Here is a 27803-nt window from a genome sequence, read left to right on the forward strand (position 1 = left end):
TGTCTAACCTGATGGTAAGGTCATCCACTGTACTTTTCATTTGATGTATATATATTTTTTAATCCTGCCTTTTCCATTTGGTTCTTTTATAGTTTTGCTTTATCTTTAGAATATCTACTTTTCTCTTTTATATTCATACTTTCCTTTAAATTCTTAAACACAATTATAATATCTTTTTAAAATTTCTGTCTGCTGATTCCATCAGTTCTATCTATTTCTGGGTCTGCTTGTATTGACTGATTTTTCTCTTGGCTCTGGATTACATTTAATGATCTTTGCATGTCTGGTAATTTTTAAACTTATGCCAGACATTATTGGATGCCACATTACTGAGTGACTGGATTTGGTTGTTTTCTTCTGAAGAGAGTTGAGTTTACTTGTGGCAAGTAGTTAATTACATAGAGATTATTTTGATCCTTTTAAGATTGCTTTTAGGCTTTGCTGGGTGTTTCTAGAATAGCCTTTATTTTAGGAATACACTAAGTCTACTCCTAAAGTGTGACTTTTCTATAGTCTTGACTAAATGTTCACGGTGTCCCATGAGGTCTCCCCTCTCTGGCTAGTCAGGATCTCAAATCTCTGAACACAGAATCTCCCAATGCTGTGTGATTTATCTCACCACTCCCTGGTAGTTGTTCTTTCTTCAGTAGTTGTTCTTTGTCCTGCAAACTTTGTGGAATCTTTCCCTGTGCAGGTGCAGCTTTTTATTCAGCCAAAGATTTAAGGAGATCTATGCATATTCTTTCAGCTCCTTCTCTTCGTGGATCCTTCCTCATCATTCCCCAGCCTACGAAATCCCTGCAGCTTCAGTAATCCTATAACTAACTTACTACCTACTAATTTATTTCCCTTTCTAAAAGTTCTCAGTCCTGTGACACCTTTTGTCCATCATGTGAAAATAGTTTTTCCTTACATTTTCTAAACATTTACAGCATGAATGCTTGTTTTTGTCCTTCTACCTGTTTTGCTTATTGGTATCTGTATACTTCCTGACTTTCATCTGCCCTTCTGCTTTCGCTCTTCATGTCCTGGCAACTCCTATCCCTGCAGACCACTTGTGCTCAGGAGCCAAGTGTCAGTACAACTTAAGTGATATATATTACATGTTATATATACTTGAATATATATATATTTGTGATCCAATGATAAACACAAAGTCCACTTCAGAGGTTGCAGTTTGGAATGATAAAACTCCACAGTTGAAAGATTTCATTGATCTTTAGCAGGGGTGATAGAATGGTTCTGTTTCTAAGTTTTTGGTCATGTGCTCTCTTGAGCTTTCTGCTGGTGTGACTGTAACACCGCTATACATCTTCCTTTTCTTTCACAAAACTACTCAGGAAAGATAGCCAGTTTCTAACGTCTCTACTTCCAGAGCTTTTGCTCAAAGGTGAGGTGCCTAAGACATTTTGCCTCACGTTCTGGAGCCAGGGTGTGAAAGAGAAATTTGGTTCTAAGAAGTTAGCTTAAAGCACGGACCTTCGAACAGAAATTTAGTTTCGCTATTGTTCCCCTCGTGGTTAAAATTCAAGACATACGCGTCTGGGTAGCGTTCTGGGGTCTTCACGTGTCGGTGTGGTACCATAGATGACCAAGGTTGACACTTCTTTCCTGTGATGGTAGTAGATGATGTGCCTCGATAACTCTGTCCATTGCCTTGGTAGCACTCCTGGACCACAGGAGTTTGTTCAGGTGGTAGTGAAACTGAAATAGAAGAAACCAACTAAGTAATGACTAGAACAGAGATATGGGAAGCAATTTATGACGCAAACAGAACAGCAGTCTCTTGGAATTAGCTTTGCTTTCTTTTCCATACTGGCGGTCAGATGGACTTGTAAAGAAAACAACAGATCCATCGCACTGTAGAATTTTAATCACGTACTTTCTTTTGTAAAGACTTAATTTAAAATTCAGGAAAAAACAAATGGGTCAGAGTACTTTAATTGGAAACTGCACTCATGTGCAAGTTCTTTTTCTTGGATGTCCACTGGGTGCTCATGAGAATAGATGGGTAGGAGCCCAGAGGCACATTCAATAGTGTAAGCTGCACATGATGATTGGCTTCCAGTGGGGGCAGAAATGAAATCCTTGTGTGTGTGTGTGTGTGTGTGTGTGTGTGTGTGTTTCCCCAGGCCTTTTGCTTATACAAAGCCAAAGCCTTAATCTGATGGGAGATGGGGCAGGAAATAGTTCTGCACCCCAGAGTGCAGGCAAAATGTCCATTGTTTCTCAGGGAGGGATAGAGGCAAAGATCTATTCCCCTGGAAAAGGGACAGGGAATTCTCCGGTGCTCAGAATCCTTCATTGACCCAGAGCAGAAGTCTGGCACTCTTCCACTTAAGATCCACCACAGATACAAGTTGGAATTTAGTTCCATGGAAAGAAGGAGCAAGAACATTAAGAAAACACTACGTTTAAAGCCCAAGTGCACAGAGTCCATCTAAGAGTGAGGGTAGATCAGGAAGGTAGAGAATGCTTACCTCCACCAAAAGCTTAGCATTGAGTAACAAGAAATAGCAGTCTGTCACTAAAAGCAGGTTTAGAGCAAGAGCCCTCTGTGATGCAAGCATGTAGTGACTGCTAAAAACTAAGACCGGATTAGGAATCCTAAGAAAACTCTTGAGCACCCCCAAACTTTACTGTAAGGAATGTGAAGGAATGTGAAGGGGATATGAGGAATGTGAAACCTGCTTAAAGCAAAAGCAGCAACGACAACTCAAATTCTGTTCATCTTCTGATTAGATTGACTCAGTTACCCACACAAGCTGCTTACAGAAGGAGGGTGTCCATTTCAAAGTGTAAGTACTATTTACTGCCATCGCTACTATTCTTCTACACATAATGTCCCACATTTGATAAAAAATAACAAGGCACACTAAAAAAGCCAGTAATAAAGAAATTAATAGAGCCAGAATCAGAGATGACCAGAGCAGACTATCAGAGATTGTGAGGTAGCTATGATGAATATGCTAAAGTATCTCATAGGAAAGGTGAACGAGATATATGAATAGATGAAGAATTTCAGCAGAGATAGAAAGGATAAAATGCAAATGATAGAAATTTAAAAAACATGATATTAGAGATGAAGAATTCCTTTGATGGGCTGATCTGCAGACTAGACACAACTGAAAAGAGAATCAGAGAACTTGAAAATAGGTTAATAGAAATGATCTAAACTGGGGCTCCTGGTGGTTCAGATGGTTAAGTGTCTCACTTGGGCTCAGATCATCATCTCACAGTTCACGAGTTTGAGCCTCACATCAGGCTCACTGCTGTGAGCACAGAGCCCACTTCAGATCCTCTGTCCTCCTTCTCTCTCTCTGCCCCTCCCCCAGTCATTCTCCCTCAAATACATAAATTAAAACTTAAAAAAAAGAAATCGTCTAAATTGACACACAAAGAGAGGAAAAAAGTGGAAGGGAAAAGAAGAATATATAAGAGGTATGAGGTAATATGAAAGGGTAATTAGAGTCTAAAAAAGGAAAACAGAAAGAGAGAGAGCAGGAAAAAAATATTTTCATAATAATGTCTGAGAATTTTATAAGAGTGACGAAAATCATCAATCCACACATACAGGAAGCTCAGAGAACCTCAAGCAGGATAGATACAAGATGTAAATAAATGGACAACACATGTGGACATACCACAATGAAACTGCTGAAACCAAAGATGAGACAAAATCTTGAAGGCAGCCAGAGAAAAAGGAAGTATGAAATACTTAGGAACAAAGATAAGATTTCTGGTCAGAAGCTATTCTAAACAGAATATCATGAAAGTAGTGAAAGAAAAAAAAATGAGCCTAGAATTCTACACCCAACAAAATTATTTTTTCAACTGAAGGCAAAATGGAGACTTTTTAAGACATACAAAAGCTGAAAGACTTCATTAGCAGCAGATCTGTACTACAAAAAATGTTAAAGGTTAAGTTTTTTTTTTACAGAAGAAATATGATACCAGATAGAAATTTGAATCTTCAAAAAGAAATGAAGAACATAAGCACTTTAATTTATAATCACTTTGAAAGGTGACTATTCGGGCAAAAATAGTATCAATATATTGTGAGATTTATAACATAGTAGAAGTAAGCCCTTTGGGAAAGGTAGCACGACACTGCAGGGAGGAAGTGGAAATACAGTGTTCTAAGATTCTGGCATTTCAAATATAGGAGACTAATATCATTTGAAGGTGGAATGTGATAAGTTAGAGATGGACATTGTAGATATTGGAAAAAAATAGTAAAAACATTAAAATTGGTTTAACTAATAAGCACGTAGCGGTGATAAAAGAGAACCAAAAATATTGAGTGAACACAGAGGCAGAGGAAGATTGAAAAAAATAACAAAAATCAAACAGGACAAGTAGAAACAACTTTTAAATCCAACCATATTAACAATTATATTAGGGGCACCTGGGTGGCTCGGTTGGTGAAGTGTCCGACTTCGGCTCAGGTCATGATCTCACGGTTCATGAGTCCAAGCCCTGTGCCAGGCTCTGGGCTGACAGCTCAGAGCCTGGAGCCTGCCTCAGATTCTGTGTCTCCCTCTCTCTCTCTGCCCTTCCCCTGATCTCTCTCTCTTTCTCTCTCAAAAGCAAATAAAACATTTAAAAAATTAAAAATAAATAAGAATAAAAATAAAGCAATTACATTAAATGCAAATGCTAAACATCTCAGTTAAAAGGCTGAGAGAAAAGAGGTATCATACAAACAATAGTGAAAATGGAGCTGTAAGGGCTGTATTCCTACAAGTGAAAGCAGACTGAAGCGGGCCGTCTTTCCAAAGATAAGGGGAGGCATTACATAATGATGAATGGGTCATTTCTTCAAGAAGACATAACAATCCTAAATGTATATATGCCTAACAAAGAGTTCCAGAATGGATAAAGCAAGCACAAGACCAAGAAGATATGGACGAATCCATAGCTCAAGTTGGAGACATCACCATTCATCTCTCAGAAATCTATAGAACAGAGATAAAAACAAAAATTAGGAAGGATTCGGAAGAGCGAAACAACACTAACCCACCCGTCCTAACTGGCCTTCGTAGAACACTACCCGACAACAGCAGAGCTACCTGCTTTTCAAGAGCACGGGGCACATTCACCAAGACAAGCATATTCTCGACCTTAAAACAAGCCTCAACAAATTCAAAATCATTGAAATCATACAGCATGCTCTCTGAACAGAGCAGAAGGAAACTATAAACAAAGCTACTGTGTCCTGTGGCCCCACTGAAGTGGAAAAACCCAGAATGCCTCGGGGCCCTCGGTAAGCTCTCATTCCCCTTCCTTACCTGGGGCGTCCAAATGTTCTGAGGACAGTGGCGAGGACTCACAGGACGGGATCTGACAGTATTCCCACCTCACTTCGCTGTTGGTCGTATAGCACCACGGAGTTGTTTCTCCATCAGGGTTGCGACAGTAGTTTTCATCCAAATTTCTGAAAAAGAAGTGATTGGGAATCCAGGTTTTCAAAAAGGCTCAATACATAATGGTGCATGCATGCTTGTTGATGGTGATATTGGGGATGCACCCAGCTAATTCTCCAGAATGACACAAATCAAGTAACAGGCGGAAACTTAAGCACAGAGGGATTCCGCAGGACCCGCAGAATTATGGCACCGATGCTTCTCACTGGCAAATGATGGGACTATATGCCTCAACTGTGGATAGTGAAGCAAAATAGGTCTTTTGCTGTGGGCTGGGTGCTATGCTCAATGTGGAAAACACAGTGGGTATGTTCCAGACCGTTTCTGCCTCAAGAAGGATACATCATAGCTGTAGAATTTAAGTGTTCTCAAACCTTTCTGTGCGTTTGGTGGGGAGCTTTCCAAAATACGTTGTCGGGACCCATTTCCGAGTTTCTGATCTAGTGGATCTGGACAGGGCTCAAGAATCTGCATTTGGAACAAATTCTGATGATGCCAGTGCTGCTGGTCTGGGGAACCACACTTAAAGAACGAGCGTTAGAGGAAAGGCAGTGTGAAATTTCACTTCCTTGTGTATGACTTGGCCAGTTCTCATTCGAGAATGCTTTAATGTTGGTTCCTCTAGTAACAAAGCCAAGGCCAAGTCAGTGGGATTTCACATTCCATTCAGCAGACAGGGATTGAGACCAGAGGCGGACTTACTTGCAAGGGAAGTTTTCAGGGGTCCTGTTGTGCTTGTGAGGGGTCTGTTCGCTCCAGCGCTGACAAGTATGTCCAGATACAGTGAGGGACACCTTCCCTCGGTAGTTTTCACCTTTGCCTTTCAGACACTCATACGTTGGACCAGAAGTTGGGGGTGGTGTTGCTTGAATGGAGGTAATAAATTACTATGAGTGTTTTAAAAATAAAGACTGCACAGATGGATATTGTAGGAGGGATGGAGACAGGGAGAATCAGCCTGTCTTTGGCTCATCCTCTCTTGGAATCTGGCATTTGAAAATTGTCCATCATTTTCAAAAGAAGTTGACTTGGTAGAGTTTATTAGATCATCTAATGAGGAACTCTTCCCAAGACAAGACCCTTGAAGTGGATGCTTCTTTCTATATTTTCTCTGCTCAGTTCATCATTCATGGTAAGAGTCACATATGCCAATGATACAACTTCCTTTGCAATGAATACATTATTCACTGAGTAAACATAACTGGAGAACACCCAGCATTCCATAAAGCCAAACAACAAGGAGCCCACTGAAAGAAGGCAAAAATTACCTCCAAGGAAAAGTGTATGCATACAGAAATCAAGAAATTCTTGAGAGGAAAAAAAAAAAAGATGACAAAATAATTGATATTCATAAAGGGGAGCACCTGATAACCTTCAGAGTCCCAAAGCACGATTGTGACATCAAAGAACAGGAAGCCACCATCAAGGTCTCCTGCCTCTTCTTTAACCTTTGATGACTGTCCTTGTCTAAATGTTTAGTCCTCTGTTACAGGTTCTCACAGAAGGAAAACATAAAATTGTTTCTTCCAAGTCATTCCTGCCAAGTCTTCCCCTGAACACTATCTTTCTGCTGCTCTCTCACAAGTCTGGCTTACTGAAAAACTGCACATCCAGAGAGATCGCTTTGTTTACAAAGCAACAGTCACGAGGAACCCGGATTGATTTGAAATCCATGTATCAGAAAGCATGGGTCTGTTGCCCTTGTGCACTAGAGAAAAGTAGGATAGCAGAGATACTTCCCCCAAACCTACATTGAACTGTACTTGGAAGAGGCAAGAAAAACAACAACAAAAACATAATCAGTAGAAGCTCTGATCAATTACCTAAAGTCATCAATAAATTGTTTTAAAAGAGCAATTATATCCCACGGGACCTATAAGGCACGTTTTAGGCACAGCGCTCGAGCCTGATGCAAGGTTTCTGTTTGTTTTTGTTTGTTTGTTTGTTTGTTTGTTGTTGTTTGCTTTTTTTGTTTTGTTTGTTTGTTTCTATATCCAGGGCATAACAGGTGAGGATCCCTGAGGACTGGGCAGGAGCCATACTTACTACAGCGTGGGATGTCACAGAATTCCCAGCGTTTGTTGGGATCTGTGGTGAAGCACCACGGGCGGGGCTCTCCATCAGGGTTACGGCAGTAATTCATCTTCAGGTTCTTGTTTGGAAATCTGAAGGGGTAAGAAGGATTTTAATAGCACCGAGCATTTACATTTATGGGTGAGAATCACTTCAAATGAGCAAATATTGAGCATCTGCTGTGTGCTAGGCACAGTCAGGCACCCAAGGAAATGACTGGATGAGAGCTGTCCTCAAAGAGGTAACTATCTCATTAGAAAGATTAGCTCACTATTCCAAGGGCTGTTTTTCTAACAGTGTATATATGCAAAAATCACAGGCCTTCATCATTTGGGCCATCTGGAAAATTAATGTAGGCAAACTCCAGCTATTCAGCTGCAAATGATAGCCATTTTAAAATACTAAGAACTCACTGACCAGGGATGGTCATCTAAGACCAGGGATGGTCATCTTGACCAGGGATAGTCAAGAAGTTGGCATCTTCATAACTTAAAGGAATGGTCCTTCTGGTCTACCAGGTTCCGGTCCTGTTAGCCTTTAAGCTTATAGAAACTGGAAGGGAGAAGGTATACTCCTGAAGCACTTGGCCAAATAGTGCCCCAGGGACCTCAGCAGGGACCTAGTGATGGAGACTATGAGATGCACGGCAAGCCTGTGGCCATTTGGGCTTATTTCACGTCCCTGTCTGAAGCTGTGAATATTCAGTCAGGAGGTAGAGAACAACCAGCAGTGGCTTAAACAAGCCTCTTCTAGTCTCTGGAAAGTGAATTTATCCAGTCTGGGCCTTGAGGCCTTTCCCGTATTTCTCCTTTGGAGGCAAATGACAACGGCTGTGTTTCAAGCGAGCCCTGTGGAATGGGATGTATAGAAATTCAGGGGAGTTGTGAGCCACAGTGAAATCCGTGGCTTAGTCCCATTTCCTATGAGTTTTATAAGGCCCATTACGAGGCATTTTCCAGTACAATTAGTGTGAGAAGGAAGACCCAGAAAACCTTACTCTAGGAATCGTCATTACTTTCCAGATCATGGATTCTTATTCCTATTATAAATTCATGATCCCCTTTGAAACTCTGGTGGAAGTTGAAAATCCTCACCCCGGAAAAATGCACTGATATAAATACACATAAAACGATGGGGGATTCACAATCCCTAAGACCCGTCCGTAGATCATACATTAGGAAGCCTTGAATCTCATCAGTATAAAGGAAAAGGAAAGGAATAAAGAGAGGAGGGAAATACTTGGAAAATACACAAGTGAGATGTATCTGTATTTCTCACAATTCAATGTGCGTATGAATCAGCCAGGAATCTGGTTATAATGCAAATTCAGATTCAGAGGGTCAGAGATTCTCCATTTCCAACCAACTCTCAGATGGTATCACTCCTCTCTGCCCCACATTTTGAGTAGCAAGAAATTATACCTCAGTTGCAATGGTGCGGGAGGATACACACTTTCAAATTCAAAACATCAGATGTGTTCTCTTCCTGAGGCATGCGAAAACATCTAAATAACATTAAACGCTCCCTAGAGGTGTAGAGTTGTAAACGTCTAATTGCTTTTCCAGTAAGACTTACTTGGAAGGAATATATCCGTGAGCATGTGGGGTTTGAGAGTTCCAGGACTGGCATTCGATTCCAGAGATGGTCTTGGAAATTTTGCCCTCATAGTTTTCTCCACTGCAGTGCATACATTCATCTGGGCAGAATGGAGAAGGAGGAAAGGAATGAAGGAAGAAACGGAAATGGAGGAATCAAAAAAGAGTAAAAAGTAGCAATGCCTCAAATACCACTTGCTACTTGTTCATTTGCATTTTCCAACAATCACTTGACAATGAAATTGCTGCAAGCACTCTTCTAATACACTCTAAAACGTCATTCTCTCCTTCAAAGAGTAAAACTCATGTATTTCGGTCAATACCCCCTCAACTATTATACTCATGACCACGTCCAGAAATTCCGTAACGCCCTGTTCCTCAAACTGGGATCCACTGGCCCTTGGTGGGTGGGAAGGGTATGGGGAGAAGGTGCACGAATCCTCAGAAATCTGTAAGTTCTCTACGAAGATTTTTAAATACTTGATGTCTTCATTTCAATAACAGTCTTTAGAAATTTCTAGGAAGTTATTCTGATCATGTGGATGACTGCCAGTGAGTTGGATTTTAGTGCTTGAGTTTTTGTTGGTGCTCAAGGCCTCCCCGGAGACCAATATTCACCTAAAGTGACAGGGCTTCTCTTTTTATATTATAGCAGTAGCCCCTCCTTATCCGTGGCTTTGTCTTCTGTGCTTCAGTTATCTGTGGTGAACCGCAGCCCGGAAGCAGATGATCTGACCTATCGTCAGAGGGTCGACAGTAGCCCAAGGTTACATCACAATGCCTATGACATTTCCCCTTGCTGCGTCTCATCTTGTAGGCATGTTATCATCTCACGCCACCACCAGAAGGGAGGATATGGTACAATAAGATATGGAGGTGGGGAGGCCACATTCACGTAACTTTGATTACAGTTATTGTGTATAGTGTATTGTCATAATCACTCCCCTTTATTATCACTTATTGTTGTTCATCTCTTACTATGCCTTATTTATAATTAAACTTTATTGTATGTAGGTACAGGGAAAAAGACAGTATATACAGGGTTCTGTACTGTCTACAGTTTCAGGCATCCACAGGGGGGCTTGGAACGTATCCCCTGCAGATAAGACGGGGTTGGGGGTGGGGGGGCACTCGTACTGAGAAGCAAGACTGGTTGTTTTTTGCACTCCTACATTGTTTAAAAACTGACACTTTGGTCTGGAGTTCTTTTTTTTTTTTTCCTCCCATTTACATTTTCTTTCTTTCTTTCTTTTTGGAATTATTGGAATAACATGGTGCAGTGGAAGAATCCATGATTTTAATTTTTACGGAATGATAACGAAACCAGAGGCGGACTTGATACAAAACTGATGCTTTCATGTCATTTAAGGGCCAAATGACCTCACGACACCATATACCAGTAAGGCATCTCTGTGGTTGGAACGAAGACGGGAGAAGTGAGCTGTCGCACCGTGCATATACAATCCACACTGCCACACAAATTCCGCCCTCATCCATTCCCCTTTTGCACCGATAAATGTGGCAGAAAATAGAAAACAAAGAAAAGTTTTTCAATAGGAGGTTCTTAAAGTTTTTAGCATTTACTCTCAAGGTACGCTATTCAACTGGTTGGTCCTTAAAGATAGCAGATTGCTGGTTTAAAAACCCGGGTTGGGGGCGCCTGGGTGGCGCAGTCGGTTAAGCGTCCGACTTCAGCCAGGTCACGATCTCGCGGTCCGTGAGTTCGAGCCCCGCGTCAGGCTCTGGGCTGATGGCTGGGAGCCTGGAGCCTGTTTCCGATTCTGTGTTTCCCTCTCTCTCTGCCCCTCCCCCATTCATGCTCTGTCTCTCTCTGTCCCAAAAATAAATTAAAAACGTTGAAAAAAAATTTTAAAAACCCGGGTTGGTGCTTGGCTTTGACAAAACAGCAAAGTCTACCGCATTAAATGAACACATGTATTTGGATTTTACTGATGCTGTGGTTCTAACGATTTAATCGCAAATCTGTTTTTGGCTTTATGCTGTGTAAGAGCTTTAAGCGTAAGAAATGGTATCTAGGAGGGGCGCCTGGGTGGCTCCGTCGGTTAAGCGTCCGACTTCAGCTCAGGTCATGATCTCACAGTCTGTGAGTTTGAGCCCCGTGTCAGGCTCTGGGCTGACAGCTCAGGGCCTGGAGCCTGCTTCCGATTCTGTGTCTCCCTCTCTCTCTGCCCCTCCCCTGCTCATGCTCTGTCTCTCTCTGTCTCAAAAATAAGTAAAACATTTTTAAAGATTAAAAAAAAAAGAAATGGTATCTAGGGGCATCTGGGTGGTTCAGGCGGTTAAGCATCCGACTCTTGGTTTCAGCTCAGGTCACGATCTCATGATTCATGAGATCAAGCCCCACGTCAGGCTCTGCACTGACAGTGCGGAGCCTGCTTGGGATTCTCTCTCTCCCCCTCCCCCTCTGCTTGCTCACGCTCTCTATATCTCAAAATAAATAAATAAACTTAAAAAAAGAAATTGTATCTGGAATTTACATCTACTTTGATACTTGTACATATTGAAACAACATTTAAATAAAAATAATTGAGGCCAATAAATAGGGATGAGTCTGAGCAAATTTTTGGTCTTTTCCCAGAGGTATACACATTACTCAATTTTGTCAAACATGCCACTAATTGATTGTTAATAATATCCCTGTAGGGAATCGCTCTACAGCACGTTACAGATAGATGGCAGATGTGAGAACATTTTCTAGAGCCGCTCCTGACCTTCACACTCTGGAATGTCGCAGTAGTCGAACCTCTGGTTTGGGTCTGTGGTGTAGCACCAGGGTCCGTCCTCGTCATTGTCGGGGTTCCTGCAGTAATTCTCCTCCAGCCCCTCCAAAGGGTACTTGTCAGGTGAATACCTGTAGAGCATGGGAAAGAATCCCCGCGACTATACAGCTGACCCTTGAACAACACAGTTCAAGCCCAGTGAAGCCCAGGGTGAGCCCAGTGAAGGGCTCAGTTTCACAACCACGAGATCACGACCTGAGCCGAAATCAAGAGTCAGATGCCTAACCAGCTGAGCCACCCAGGCGCCCCAGGGGTCAAATGTGTTTTAAAAGTCAGTATGCTGGGGTGCCTGGGTGGCTCAGTCGGTTAAGCGGCCGACTTCGGCTCAGGTCATGATCTCACGGTCCATGAGTTCAAGCCCCGAGTCAGGCTCTGTGCTGACAGCTCAGAGCCTGGAGCCTGTTTCAGATTTGGTGTCTCCCTCTCTCTGACCCTCCCCCGTTCATGCTCTGTCTCTCCCTGTCTCAAAAATAAATAAATAAAAAAAAGTTAAAAAAAATAAAAAATAAAAGTCAGTATGCTGTTAGGAAGGCAGAATGAGATGCCATTCCCATCTGAGGTTCAAGGTTCTGTCATCCAAATGCATTTCCGCTATGTGCTTCAGCATTTGTGTTGTCTGATTTCCAATGCTCTACTGTTAGACTGCTTCAGCATAGTAGCTAATATTACCATTTTTATGATATTGACAGGTGAGCTAATATTACCATTATTATGATATTGACAGGTGAGTCTCAGAAGTAGAGCCAAAGTGTTTTTATGCACAGTCAGTAGAAATATAAAGACCTCAAAAGCCTGCCAAATTCTTGATTCCTTCCAAACACCTGCTTTTTTCAGGTAACCTTCACTCTGTCAAAATAGTGGTAGTTAATGCCATTTCTGTCTGTGTGAACAATGCACCAGGCAATACTGAAATCTTCCTCTACATTCTCTCATTTAGCTTTAATAAGACCCCTAAGGGGAAACATGTTATTATCCCTATTGTACAGATGAGAAAACTGAGGCACAGCAACGTCAAACAAAATACATCTTGCCTCAGTGTGAACACCTAATTAACTAGCATCTCAAGTTCAAATCAACCTGTCTGATTCCAAATGCGTGGGGGTGGGTAAAGTTAAGCTCATTTCCAGCTCTAGAAATTAGATGCTGTGTCGAGATAAAAATTAGATCAAAAGCCCAAGACTTAGAGTCTAAATGGCAGATTTCATTTCTGTTCTTCTATGTACCTGTTTTTGATAAAGTGCCTCCCGGGGCCTCAGTTTCCTCATCTGCTAGGGTCAAGATGGCCTAGATTATCTCTAAAGCCCCTGACACTCCATGACTTTGCCTTTTGGTTTGATCGTTTTTCCTCTATAAAACATATGTCTTGGGAATATTATATCTGCCAATGGCAATTTTTTTGGGGGGGTGGGTGGTCATATACACTAAATTCTACTTGATAAGCACTGTCACTAAGAATTGATGAGAATTGTTACTGTTAATGCCACCTAATGCCATACTGGGGAAAGCACAAAAAGAATGACACGAAAATAATAATAGGCAAGTTGCAGGATAATCAGTTTTTCGTTTATGTTCTATTTGCTTTGTAATGTTGAAGTGAACACGTGGGGAGGGTTCTCACTTGATATGTTTGGGTTAGACTAATCCTGTCCTAAACAGGATCATCTGTGCTCTTTTCTGAGTCACCTGGGATTCGTGGTTTTACTGTTCTTTTCCACTAGGCATCCTTCCACGTTTCAGGTCTTCCAAAACAGTACACACACAAGAGCAAATGGGACCATTCTCTGCTTTTGTGCTATAAATAACTGACCCGTTCCACATCAACCTCAATAAGGCTCTCTCCAGACCGGTTTATTCGCATATTCTGTTTGATTTAGAAGTAATGGCGGCGGGGGGGTGGGGGAGTGGGTGCTACGCCTCGGTGGCTCAGTCGGTTAAGGGTCGGACTTTGGCTCAGGTCATGATCTCACGGTTCATGGGTTCGAGCCCTGTGTCAGGCTCCATACTGGTACAGAGCCTGCTTGGGATTCTCACTCTCTCGTCTCTCTCTACCCCTCCCCGTTCATGCTTTCTCTCTCTTTCTTCTCTCTCAAGATAAATAAATAAACTTAAAAAAAGTAATGGGGATCATTGTAAATATCACAGGCGAACACAGAGATGAGAGTCTTACTTAGGTTTGTGCGGAGCATTGTCACTCCATTTTTGACAGGTGACACCATTCTTCGTTTTGGACATTGTCCCCCTGTAGCTCTTCCCGTTTCCAGTCTTGCACTCTGAAAGATAGACTGAAGGGGGATCCACACAGCGGTCAAGACCTCCGCAAGAACCACCACCAAGAAGCCCTGTGCTGCTTAGTCATGTGGAAAAAATTTGCGTTCGAGACATCGTTTTCCTACTCCTTGGAAAGACCGTGTTGTGCATTTTACATCTGCGTGAGAGCTGCAGTTCACCAAGCTGTTTGGTGCTTTGGTTTATTCAAAGCCACAGCCCCTCTGTGTACCAGGTACCAGGCTGGGTGCTGGAGACACACGGAGAGGAGAACAGAGGCCCTACCCTCATGGAGCTTCCAGTCTAGGGGAGGCAGAGGGGCCGGTGACAGAAAGTAATCAAGGTCACAGATCATGAAATGAGACAACCTCACGGTCACACACGGAACAGACAGAACAAATAACATGAGGAGAGAGTCAAAGGGAATGGGGAGGGGGCTTCTCAGAGGTGGAAAGAGATCCAAGCCACTTCTGTTTTTTGAGGCTCCCAGTATTTTAGATATGGAAAAAAAAATGTCAAACAGAGTTATACGCTTGAGAGTACACAGTAGACACTCTCAACTAGCCTCCATTTAAGCAACTCACTGGTCAGCCAGTAGAAGTCTCCAGCCCATTTTTAAAATACACTGTCAGATGCCCACCTGTGTTCTCCATGTGATAAGGTGGGCACCTGTGGCTGGCAGGCCGCTTTCCAGTGTGCCCACCCACTTCTGTTCCCACCCGTTGGATTTTACACTTAGAAGAGTCAACTATTTTCATCATTAAACTTTTGATACAGCTGTATTTGATTTAAGATGATCTAAACTGAGAAATGAATGTGAAAAAAAAATCAAAGATGAATTAAAAAAAAAAAAGCTAAGATGAATGCTTTGAAGGACTCGAAAGACTCGAATCATCTTTAAAAAGGCTATCAAGGGGCGCCTGGGTGGCTCAGTCGGTTAAGCGTCCGACTTCGGCTCAGGTCATGATCTCACGGTCCGTGAGTTCAAGCCCCGCGTCGGGCTCTGTGCTGACAGCTCAGAGCCTGGAGCCTGTTTCAGATTCTGTGTCTCCCTCTCTGTCTGCCCCTCACCTGTTCACGCTCTGTCTCTCTCTGTCTCAAAAATAAACGTTAAAAAAAAAAATAAAATAAAAAATAAAAAGGCTATCAAGGGGCGCCTGGGTGGCTCAGTCGGTTAAGCATCCGACTTCAGCTCAGGTCACGATCTCGCGATCTCGCGGTCCGTGAGTTCGAGCCCCGCGTCAGGCTCTGGGCTGATGGCTCAGAGCCTGGAGCCTGCTTCCGATTCTGTGTCTCCCTCTCTCTCTGCTCCTCCCCTGTTCATGCTCTGTCTGTCTCTCTGTCTCAAAAATAAATAAACGTTAAAAAAAAAAAATTTTAAAAAAAAAATAAAAAGGCTATCAAACCCACTGAGGGCAATCCATTCCTACTGTTGGCTATATAATTTTGGGTGGGAAATCCTAAAAACACAAAGGTATTTTACAGTCAGACTGATTAACAGATGTCTCTAGACCTTGCTTCACTTCAAAGAGATGAAAGGCACTTATCCTAGACGGTGCGCTTAGAGCGGAGTTTGCGCAGGAAATGACCTGATAATTGCTATTGGTGGCCCCATATTCGAAGAAAAAAGCTTCCACTCCTCATCAAAAGGTGCCAATGTGAATTGTGTTTTCTATGAAAACACAAAATACGTACGGTCTATTTGTGTCATCTTTTACGATTTCCTGCCAAGTTTTTAAATTAATTTGATCAATTATCTGGGGCAAGTACTTCTAACACACCCATAGCAAACAAATGCTTTTAACTCAAGTTCGTGTATGAAGACTCCAAATATATCTTCATTTGATAAGCTATGGCAGTAGACATACTTCAGTGATCAAAAGTATAAACTGAAGGCACTTTTTGGAGGCCCAGGGGTCCGGGGAGACTTTTCAAAGAAGGTGATGTTTGAGCCAAGACGCGGGAGGTGAGAAGGGTCCGGCCGCGGAAAGAACAGAAGAGGGCCTCAGCATGGGGGTGTGTGCCTGGCATGTGGGAGGAACAGATACAAGCCTGGAGTAGAAAGGCCTAGTGAACCAGCAAATGGGGTGGGCTTAAATAGTACAGGTTCCAGTCATAGTAGGTTAAGTATTTGGATTTTATCCTAAAGGCATGAAGAGTAGCAAGCAGGGAAGTTACAGCCCATCTGCGGCCATGGCCTGGCCGGTGATAGTGATGGCTTAGACCCAGGTGGTGGCGGTGACCGTGGTGGGGAGGGGCAGATGTAAATGGGATCTGACATGGAGTATTCCCAGAAAAACTCAGGCAGGGAATTTAGCAGCGGGTCGATGTGCTACAGTAAAGAAACAAGCACCACAAAATGACTTGACTTTTGACTTTTTACCTCTCTTCTGTTTGTATGTACCCACTAGAGTTTATCTAACCTTTTGCTCCTTTCCATCACCTTGAAAACAAGCCACTATTCAACTACTCATGCTAAGCCTAGCCATCACCCCCAAGCTCCTTCTGGTTAACAATTTACGAAGGATTTATTTAAATGTTAGCATTTTGCAGAGAAAATCCTACCGGTCTATTTTTTTAAAAAATCTACTAGGAAAAAAAAAAAAAAATCTACTAGGTAACCCTATATAGCTCACCCTGCACTGACTTGTAAAAATGAATAACTTCAACAGATAAACTTCAGATTGACTCTGCACTTGAATCTTGAGAATTAGAGATAAACATGGGGCGCCTGGGTGGCTCAGTCGGTTAAGCATCCGAATTCAGCTCAGGTCCTGATCTCACTGTCCGTGAGTTCGAGCCCCACGTCGGGCTCTGTGCTGACAGCTCAGAGCCTGGAGCCTGTTTCGGATTCTGTGTCTCCCTCTCTCTCTGCCCCTCCCCCACTCATGCTCTGTCTCTCTGTCTCTCTCTCTCTCTCTCTGTCAAAAATAAACATTAAAAAAAATTTTTTTTAAAGAATTAGAGATAAGTAATGGTAAGAAAGGGAGTATAGTAGGCATACAACTAATTAAACCTCAGAAGATGAACCAAGGCACAGAAGTAATCCTAACCTAAGGAAATGCTTCAAAAAATCTTATTTTGAGTTTTGTGGTGAGATTAGAGAGAATGTTGCAGGTCATTGTCAATAACGCATGATACAGGATGTTTCTTGTTGTCTTTCACACCTGTGACACAGTATATTTGGAGAGCTATGTTGTTATTATAAATAGTCTTACTCCTAGCCAACAACAGAGTACAGAGTAGCTTTTAAAATGTCACACAATCACTGAAATCTTCAGGCATACTTAATGGGATTTGGCATATCTAAAAGGACATACAATTTTCATAGGAGTCTAGCCCATCTGTCATCCTAAACAATGGGATTCTTGATCCAGAATTTTCAAAGAAATTATGGAAAAGCAACGGGGCTTGCACATTTTCAAAAGATCATATTTCTGAGCCTGAGGTAAATGCAGACTGTGACATAAAAACATCTGTAAAGTTAAAAATGAAAATATATTGTCTGTATACAAATGTTACTGAGGATTTAAGGCACCTCAGTTTTTCTATTTCCCCAGGCTTCAGTCCAGAAGCCAGGGCCCGAGGACCATGGTCCCTGCAGAATAAAAAGTCACGATCATAAGGAACGTTTAGACTCCCCTCTCCTCAAAGTTGAATATCTTATTTTCAGGGTTATAGAGGTAGAAGTGATTTTGTCAGTTCAATTCCTTCATTTTCAAATCAACAAAAATGAAATCTAAAGGGGGAAATAATATGTACTCAATATATAATATAATATATATCAATATATATTGGATTCGTGACCAAATCTTACCGTGAGTCTGAACTCAATTTCCCTGCGTGATAGTGTCTCCATTCTCTGGTCTAGCTGCTAAAGGACAGATATAAAAGAGGAAGTGGGGGGGGGGGGGGGGGGGGGGGGGGGGAATATGTGGGGAGGAAAAGGACAGGACCAGGAGGAAGAAAACATTGTACTCACTCTTCTTTTCAAATAAAACCACATCTCTCATCCTGAAGACAGCCGAATTCTTGCTGTTTTCAGCCATGATCACACAATGTTGCTCTTTACTGTGATATTGGAATGACCTGCAGAAAAAAATCAGGAAACACAACAAATGCTTTCCCCTATTAAAGGAAAGCAAACCTGTGTTAATAAATAAGAGACTCAAAAGGTAATTGTATCTCTTGATGGGTCACGGAGCTCAGAATGTTTCCTTTCCATTGAATTTGGTCCAGTTATCAGTCAAGAGCTGTGAAAGGACACATCAACGTGGTAATTATTCTTGTGTTCTTCCACCTTTGCCTTCTCCTCCTCCAAAGTTTCTCTTTCTGTTTCAACTTCTCTGCTTCTCTGCTCTTTCTTCACTTTTCTTTTTTTTTTTTCTTTTTTCTTTTTTTTTTTTAGTTCAGTGCTAGAATATTTGCTTTTATGTTGGAAAGAACCAAAGAACCAACTCAGATTTCTCTTTCCAGGAGGGTCTATGTGACTTCTGGACTCCCAGAATTTTCCCTTGACTTGACTTCTGCCTCTACATTTCCCCTCTTCTCCCTTCACCTTAACCGCCTTGCCCATCGCCATGGTCTTGCCGTGGACATTCAGTCTGGCATTCAAAGCCATCCACAACTGTCTTTCCAACTCCATTTTCTCCATGAGCCCTTCTTTAGCCAACTTGGTACTCTCACTGTCCTGTTCACAGGGCCACGAGGCTCCCTGAGCCTGAATGCCTCCTGCCTCGTCAGTGTATCTCACTCCTCCTTCCAAGCCCCGTCCTCCCCAGGCTTCCTCCAGCCTTCTCACTCCTTAGGAGTTCTTTTCTCTGCATCTTCATAAAGCACCCATTGATTATGTCACTTACGGACACCTCAAATTGCCTGTGTTCTTAAACAATTTTTACATTTTGTCCAGTGTCTGTGAGTACAACATAAACAGAAAAAGGCAAACACCGCATGTCCAACTATACAGAGAGTTATCACATACTGACACAGATCATATATATCATATATGCCGGTGATACAGATCATATACATCATATACCCTGGATCACTGCATCTGTGCTTCTTGGCTCCTTAGGCACAGGACTCTTCCAGTCACGTGCTGCTCATTAAATATTTACTGACGAGGATGTCAAGAAACCAGAGCTCAGAACAACAGCTGGTGATGTCGTGGGTAAAAAGAACATCCTCTGGGGGCAGTTTCCTAAAAGGGATGCGAGTCAACTTTGACAAGGAACTGTTCACATGGCTTCAGATCCAGCAAATACACTCCAGTCCCATGAAACTCCTCTTTCTTCTCAAATGCTATTTTTGCTAAGAAATCCCTGAGCAAATTTCTCGCTATCAAAACAACAGGGTCCCAAACAGCAAAATCTCTGCATGTGAGCAGTGACGAGGGAAATACCTGCAAATGAATCCTGTTTCCGCCTCACATCGTGCTGCGCATTCTTCTATGCTTCCTGCTGACAGCTGCTTCTTAGTGAGGCTTACCAGAGAAGCCCCCTGGGTATTTACATAGTCATCCAGGGGGTCTCCGTGACCTATAAATGGAAGATAAAGGTGGGATAATTGGTGAGATTCATCAACACCATGGTTCAATTATCATGACTTCATAATCATCTATTTGCTTTGCATCGACCAAATAAAACTTGCTGCTTTCTTGGAAAGCAGAACGGGTGTCATGAATAAGAATGTTTAGTCAGGAAAACAGTTCCATCATTGGGTTGCATTCTATTAAAAGATCAACTGGACCAATTGGTTAATTAAGATTAGAATTATTGGGGCACCCGGGTGGCTCAGTCGGTTGAGCCACCGACTTCGGCTCAGGTCATGATCTCACGGTTCGTGAGTTCGAGCCCCACATCGGGCTCTGTGCTGACAGCTCACAGCCTGGAGCCTGCTTCTGATTCTGTGTCTCCCTTTCTCTCTGCCCCTCCCCCACGTGCGCTGTCTCTCTCCGCCTCTCAAAAATAAAGAAAACTAATTAAAAAAATTAAAAAGAAAAAGATTAGAATTATTTAACAACTTCTGTTGCTACATTAATGGGCATGAAACCTTAAATAAGAAAAATTCGATTTGGGGGCGCCTGGGTGGCTCAGTCGGTTGAGCGTCCGACTTCGGCTCAGGTCATGATCTCGCCATCCGTGAGTTTGAGCCCCGCGTCCGGCTCTGTGCTGACAGCTCAGAGCCTGGAGCCTATTTCAGATTCTGTGTCTCCCTCTCTCTCTGACCCTCCCCCGTTCATGTTCTGTCTCTCTCTGTCTCAAAAATAAATAAACGTTAAAAAATTTAAAAAAAAAAAAAAATTCAATTTGTTTGCTATGGATCGCCACACCATGATAGAACAGTAAGAGACCACCAGTGGCCACTATGTTAGCAAGTACTAATGTTGATTTGTCCTTCGCTGGATGTGAACCCAACTTGAAGGCCATTCCTTGATTTCCAACACTATAAACTTTGGTTGCGACTCTGTTACTTAAACTGATGAGACAGACATTCTCTGAATGGTTCCACGTTAGCAAGTTGATGATTTTAATAAAGAAGGTTTGAGCTAAGTCTCAACTACCACACAAGGTCATTTTTATACTGGGCTTAGTACAGTGACACCTCACTCTTAATTAAAGAGAAATCATTTTTTCCCCACAATGATGACAAGTATCTGGCATTTCTGAGAAAATTATAAAAAAGCAGATCCTGGGATGAACACTGGCCTTGATTTTTCTAGAAGATAAAATCTGAAGCAAAGACTCTGTCCCAGGGTTGCTCTGCCCTTGCCACCTCAGAGAGTGTTCCCACAGGAGCTACAGGAGTGTTCTCTGTCTCGAGGCCTCCAGGCAGCGCTGAACTGGCTTTGATACCTTGACTCCCCACCCAGAGACGACGGCCTCCCCACATTTTGCTTTTGATGTGGAACCCTAGTGATGTTCCCAGGGGGACAGGCTGGAAGAGGTTAATAAAACGAAGACAGCAAAGTTGCCTAAAGTTTGCATAAATGGGATTAGGCAACATGGCGGCCTTGACCGCCTGGAGGGAGTGGTGAGGACGGAAGCCAGGCTGAGCGGGTTGAAGACTGACAGGAGCCCTGGAGCCTCAAGAGCAGGCAAGTCTTCAGAAGCCTGGCTGTGAAAGCAGCTTTTCCCAGAGGGCATGTGCCCTCACGGAATTTTTGTTTAAGCTGAGACATTCTAGAGCTTGTTTAGATGCTAATGAAAACTATCCACTAGGAAGTACCGTTAGAGGTCAGCCCCTCATTCTCTGAAAGACCCTCCCTGCCCACCTTGGAGAGACCTGGGGCACAGACGCAATGCACTCTAGCAGGTGGAGACAAGCCATCTTCCGGAGGCCACCCTCCCTTCCTTCTGGTAGGGAGGCTTCCCCAATTCCTTCCTTCTGGCTTTCCCCAATTTAGGATACTCTAAACTGGAAAGTGGCAATGGAACAGGAAGTTAGCTGATGTAATTTACATTTAATGCACCAGAAAGCACTGGAAAAATGTTTCAAAGGATTATGGAGAAGCAGAGATTTTAGACCCATATCCGTGCCTTCATCCTGCATTTCCCCCCAATTTCAGCTTTCATTTCCAAGAAAAGGTGTGCTTGGCTGAATTCTATAGATGGGGATGTGATTTTAAAAAACAAATATGGTGATCACAGTAACTCTGGAAAGCATATCCTATAAAGACATAAACTTTCTGAAGAGTTCTCAGAAAGTTGAGAAGGCTGGGGTGTATGAATGATACCAAGACAAGAAAATTTCCATTTATATTACCCATTAATTAAGTGACCTTTAATTGTGTTGTTATATTTCATAGCAAAAAGCTGCTGAGACCACCTGAGGAGTTGATATCTCAAAGCAATATCCCAGAAGAGATCAGTTTTTTCTTTCTCACTTGAAAAGTTTTCCCACGTTATTTTCTTTAACTGCAGGGCTATAAAGCAGTGGGGCGTAATACAATTTATTCGTTGACCAAGAAATATTAAACACATCTTTTTAGTCAGGAAAGTATGTTTATATTCTAGGCCAAATGTAGATGTGTATTGCCACCAAAGCAAATGTATTGTGTTAATAATGTGGTGGGGTTTTTTTTTTGTTTGTTTGTTTAATCACTGTAACGCGTATGCATACACCCGTGCTCGTGTGTTTGAAAGGAAAGTCTTAGTGGTTTATTAAACCACCAAGAATGGCTGTAAGAGGATATTTTTTCCCTCTCCCCAGTCATGTCTGTGCCCTGGAAAGATGAAACACATCCACGGAAACAGAGTAAATGCCTTCCTTTCAAAAAGAGCCTATGAAAGTCTCCCCCTGCCAGGTTGACAAAAACTTATGTTTATTTTATTGCAGAAGAGTTTGCTCTCCCATTCGGATGTGACCCACTGTATTGGTTCATGGTGTTCCGGATCCTGTTTTCCATAGGCTAACACAAAAGACACAGACCTGCACCCCCACACAGGACCGTTGCCCACAAAAAATCACTGTGTTCAATCTTTGTTTTGTATTTCTTTGGTATTTCTTTAAACGGATCTGCTAACTTCAAGTACATTTAACTCTAAAGTACAACCTACAGTGGGGAGCCTGCCTGAGGAGCTCAGTTGGTTAAGCGTCCCACTTCGGCTCAGGTCATGATCTCACAGCTCCTGGGTTCGAGCCCCGCGTCGGGCTCTGTGCTGACAGCTTGGAGCCTGGAGCCTGCTTCAGATTCTGTGTCTCCCTCTCTCTCTGTTCCTCCTCCACTCACTCTGTCTCCCTCTCTCAAAAATATATAAACATTAAAAAAATTTAAAGTACAGCCTATAAAATTTTATCCAGCAGAATTTAAAAATTGAATTTCAAGTATCTATGCATTGTTTATATGAAGAATTACCATCATAATGCATGATTTTATTTATATGAAATGTCTAAAATCGGCAACTCAGAGACAGAAAGTAGATTGTCAATTGCCAGGGGCTGGGTAGGAATGGAGGTAGAGGGATGGGGAGAGGGACTAAGGGTGACAGCTAAGGGGCCTGGAGTTTCTCTCTGGGGTAATGGAAATGTTCAAAAATGTATTGTGGTGATGGTTGCACAACTCTGAATATTCTGAAAACCACTGGATTGTATGCTTTAAATGGGTGAATTGTATGTGAATTGTAATTCAATAAAGCTGTCCAAAAAAAAAAAAAAAAAAAAACCCCAAACCTACAAGGACATGCTTAGAATATTTTAAAGACAGTTTAAACAAAGTTGAAAAGTGAGAAGAGCACCAGATTCCTTCTGGAAAAGCCTTGGTTTAAATTCTGGTTTCTTCACTTCCTGGATTTGGGAGTAGGGTCAAAAGAGAAATGACATAATTTCCCTAAGTGTGGATTTCCTCTTCTGTCAAATGGGGATGCATATACTACCCTACCTATCATACCACCTGAATAAGCTAGTAGTATCTAAGGACACACACACACACACACACACACACACACGCGTGTGTGTGTGTGTATGTATGTATGAAAACGTGCTTGGTCTACCTCAAGCACTACGTGAGTATCTGTTAAATTTCCTCATGCACACATCATTCTGCACATCGATGGCCGTGACTTCTCCACGCATAAGAAGCAAACTTACACGTGTGGAAGACTGTCTTAATGCCGAAGCAGGCAGAGAACTGGTGACGGCCGCCACAGAATGGTCAAAGAACACAGTCAAAGAGACAGTTCACCGCTTACATTTAAAAGTGAAGAGAATACAGGACACTAACAAAAATGATCTCAATCAAACTGAGGGCCTGGCAAGGGGGCCCACAATTTGGGGGTCTTTCACCTCCGTGGGCTATTATTTCCACTCTAGCAACCATCACTGAGGTGCAATCTTTTTTTTTTTTTTAATTTTTTAACGTTTATTTATTTTTTGAGAGACAGAAAGAGACAGAACGTGAGTGGGAGAGGGGCAGAGAGAGAGGGAGTCACAGAATCGGAGGCAGGCTCCAGGCTCCGAGCTGTCAGCACAGAGCCCGATGCGGGGCTCGAACTCACGAGCCGTGAGTTCATGACCTGAGCCGAAGTCGGATGCGTCACTGACTGAGCCACTCAGGCGCCCCAAGGTACAATCTTTTAGATTTAAAAAGTCATTCATTATTTCCTCTGCCCACTGGTATTTAGCATTCGCAGAGAAATGAAAGTTAGTTCTTAGAGAACTCTTCAACCTTGCACGTAGGTTTTGGTTTGGGACTCTCATGAATCAAAAGCTAAATTAAACAGGTTGCCCAGAAAGCCGTCATGAGATCTATCTTTAGGACATTGCTAGGAAAACCATTTTAATTAAAGTAAAACAAACACACCCTCTGTCTTACCTGATTTCAGAAATATAAGAAGTAGAAGGATGACTTCCTTGTGTTCCATTTTGGGACCGGCCAGCAGTGCCCAGAAACCTGGGTGTCCCAATCCCGAGATGTTATTGACTTACAGGAGAGAAAACGCATCCACAAACAAGATAACCGCATGGAGTTAATTATTCTCTGAGACGCCCATCACCACTGTGCTCCGAAGGGTTCAAACATTACCTCGGCTGGAGCGCCTTACAATGTTTGAGAGCCAAGTATGCAATAGATGCTGGGAAGTGGTGAAAGCCATCCTACCCTCCTCCCCCCTTCCCTCCCTCCCACCGCCCTAGGCTGCCTTCTTATCTCCCGACCCCTGTCCTCTCCCCACCAAGCCTACCATTTTCCCCTGTTCCATCCGGGTTTTCCTCCCCACTTTCCTTCCCTGGCTTTGGGTAAAATGGAGGCGAAAAGAAAGAAAGACCATCATGCTAATAGCCAACCTCTGCTGAGAACTTTCCTAGGCCAGTCACTCTCCTAAGAGGTACATACGCACAGTTTCACTCACCCTTCAAAACAAGCAATATTAACACCCCCTCTTTAGAGGAGGGGACCCAGGCTCAGAAAGTTTAATTTTCTCAAGGTTATTTAGCTGCCAACGGTTGAGGCTAATAGACCCAGACTGTGTAGGCCTTAGATTATAAGCATAAGCTAGGGCATTGGCATTCATATTCCCACGGCCTACCAAACAATATGGAAATTACTACGAAAGTTAAAATATTTTCTTATCAAAATTTCTTTATGCCCCCTGGACTCACATGCTTTCCATGATTATAAATTATGCTATAAAAACATTTGTCTTTTCCCCCAAAGAAATTCACAGTGCCTCTCCGTCTCTTTCTGCCCCTCCCCCACTCGTGAACTGTCTGTCTCTGTCTCCCTCTCAAATATAAATAAATATTTAAAAAAATTTTTTTAAACCCCTCCTATTTCAGCGTTCACCAATATTTAGGAGGAGTGGAATGGATTCTATTTTAATTGTGAAATAAGAACTCTACGCTATGAAATCCCTTTCTGTAAATTAGCAAAGTGTAGAGGTCGTCACCAAACTGTCTTGGGTGGAACCTCTTGCTAAATTCCCTGGGACCCAAGTCCTCTGCGGAATTCTCCGGAACAAAACGTGCTGGAGAATAAGAAGGCAGACTATTGTGAGCGGCAGGGAGGACCTGATCACATTTCCTGGTTTTCTACCTCCTCCTGGCTTTCTTCTCTCCCCAAACTCTTCTGTCCCCCTCACCCCTCCCTGTCCCCAGTTGGCCTGGTTTACTAAAGGGGACACAGTGTGGAGGCAAGTGGAGGAGTCAGAACTGGGCAGAGACTGTTTTTCTTAAAAATGTTCCAAAAGTCTTTTAGGGGGATTACGTTGATGTGCTTGAAAAAGTTCTTTGGGGAAAAAAACCAGACTTTTCTGATACATAATGTTTCCAGTATGCATTTATTTCCATTTAAAATATTTTAGTTTTGGGGCACCTGGGTGGTTCAGTCGGTTAAGCCTCCAGCTCTTGATCTCAGCTCAGGTCATGATCTCATGGTTCATGAAATCAAGCCCATCAGGCTCTGTGCTGACAGAGAGGAACCTGCTTGGGATTCTCTCTTTCTCTCTCTCTGCCCTTCCCCCACTCATGCTCTCTGTCTCTGTCTCTGTCTCTGTCTCAAATAAATAAATAAACATTTTTTTAAATTTAATATTTTATTACTGCTTTATGGATAAAGCATCAGGAACAATGTCATCAAGAAATTCTATATCCATGTGATTTTCCTTTTCCTGTTTGATTTTTTTAATTTGGGTGGTGGTGGTATGCCTTTTGTCCCCTTTCCTCCTGGAAGCTTCTTGAATGATTTGATTCTACGCCTGTTATTTTGTAAATCAGGTTGCCCTCCTACGGTCTTCTGCCTATACATTCTTCCTCACCTTCATAATGTATCAGCATCATGAGAGCGCAGATAAACATGAAGCAGGGTTTTGTGAATGTGCCATCAGATACTGCAGTGTGTAAAGAGAAGAGCAAAGAGGAATGTGTTGCTCAGGTGTGTACCAGACTGAAGGCATAGAGACTTCCGTTATGGCATGGTCCTCCATGATTTAGCTCCACAGGCACAGCGTAAGCATAAAGCAATGGCCTATTCTAGAGAGTTCATAGGAGTCTCACACCAGCACTCTTAGAAGGATGTTGGGCGGGGTTTTTGCTCAAAGCTGCAAAGGCAATTAATTCAAAATAAGTCATTTTCAACTTGAAAGAATGGCAAAAACTGAGGAAAGAGATAAAAGAAAGAGAGATCATCTCTCTATACTTTCAGCAGGTTGAATACATTCTGAGATGTGCATTCTTATTGAGTTCAATTCATTAAGTATTTTTTAAAGTTTTTTTAAACATTTTAACTATTTTGAGAGAGAGTGTGTGTGAACAGGGAAGGGGCAGAGAGGGAAAGAGAGAGAATCACAAGCAGGCCCCGCACGGCCAGCACAGAGCCCGATGCGGGGCTCAAACCCACGAACCAAACCCACGAACCGTGAGATCGTGACTTTAGCTGAAACCAAGAGTCAGATGCTGAACCGACTGAGCCACTCAGGCGCCCCCAATTCATCAAATGTTTACTGACCACCTACTGTGTGTTGGGCTCCTTTAAGATTACATGAAAGGTACAAATCACAGTCCCTACCCAAAGGAACTCCAGGAAACTTCTGCATCTAAGATTTGTGAAGACTTCTGCTATACTTGTAGCCAACAACAAGGACATCAAAGTTAGACGGAAGATGAATCTAATTTCCTTAGCTCTGCAGCACGGGGCCTGCCACCAAGATCCATTCAGGTTTCCTTAGGAAGGGGAGAATTAGTACCTTCCCTTCAGGCATTATAATGGCAAATTCCTTGTAAGAACCTGAGAGGTAAGTTATGAACACGAGGCCAGGTCAACCTCACCAGGAGAGTGAGGCAGTTTCCCCTTTGGTGGCACCTGTCCCCACTTTGCCTAAAGTGGAAGCTGTGGCCAGGTCACAACTTCCCAGGGACTTGCTTTCACATTGCTTGGGCCTTGTGTTGCTGGCCTGACATTTGCACGGGTCACCTTTCTCTACTGACTCTCCCCCTTCCTCCAGCCCCAGTAGGGTTCCTTCCAGCCCAGGCTCTGCCCCGTGGGAACTGTCATTCTAAGACACCTCATTTCTTTACCATGACCATTCTCTGAGTATCCCCAATAAGACCATATATTTCAAAATGAAACTAGCAACAATTAATTAATCCAGTAAGGGTTCAAACAAAGTATACCTTCCTTGTTGCAAAGGTTCTAGGCAAGTTTTTCTTTG

The 27803-nt window shown here is 42.6% G+C and overlaps 1 protein-coding gene across 2 annotated transcripts in view; it reads right to left on the reverse strand.

Annotated features, from left to right (window-relative positions):
* The window catches only part of PLG (plasminogen), a 43732-nt gene extending 19088 nt beyond the window's left edge, over window positions 1-24644 (reverse strand). The window contains exons 1-10 of one of the 2 annotated variants that reach the window (XM_049654553.1): window positions 24473-24604; window positions 19562-19697; window positions 18143-18249; window positions 14063-14177; window positions 11827-11966; window positions 9075-9195; window positions 7473-7591; window positions 6129-6291; window positions 5292-5437; window positions 1539-1704 (exon numbers count right to left, since the gene is read on the reverse strand). In XM_049654553.1, coding sequence (XP_049510510.1) covers window positions 1539-1704; window positions 5292-5437; window positions 6129-6291; window positions 7473-7591; window positions 9075-9195; window positions 11827-11966; window positions 14063-14177; window positions 18143-18249; window positions 19562-19697; window positions 24473-24521 — 1262 coding nt within the window. In that variant the 5' untranslated portion in view covers window positions 24522-24604. Of the gene's footprint in view, window positions 1-1538; window positions 1705-4715; window positions 4959-5291; window positions 5438-6128; window positions 6292-7472; window positions 7592-9074; window positions 9196-11826; window positions 11967-14062; window positions 14178-18142; window positions 18250-19561; window positions 19698-24472 lie in introns of those variants that run through there. The other variant, XM_049654554.1, reaches the window with a different exon arrangement.
* Window positions 24645-27803: the final 3159 nt, after the last annotated feature.

Source organism: Panthera uncia, assembly GCF_023721935.1.
Source record: "Panthera uncia isolate 11264 chromosome B2 unlocalized genomic scaffold, Puncia_PCG_1.0 HiC_scaffold_24, whole genome shotgun sequence".
NCBI lineage: Eukaryota > Metazoa > Chordata > Mammalia > Carnivora > Felidae > Panthera > Panthera uncia.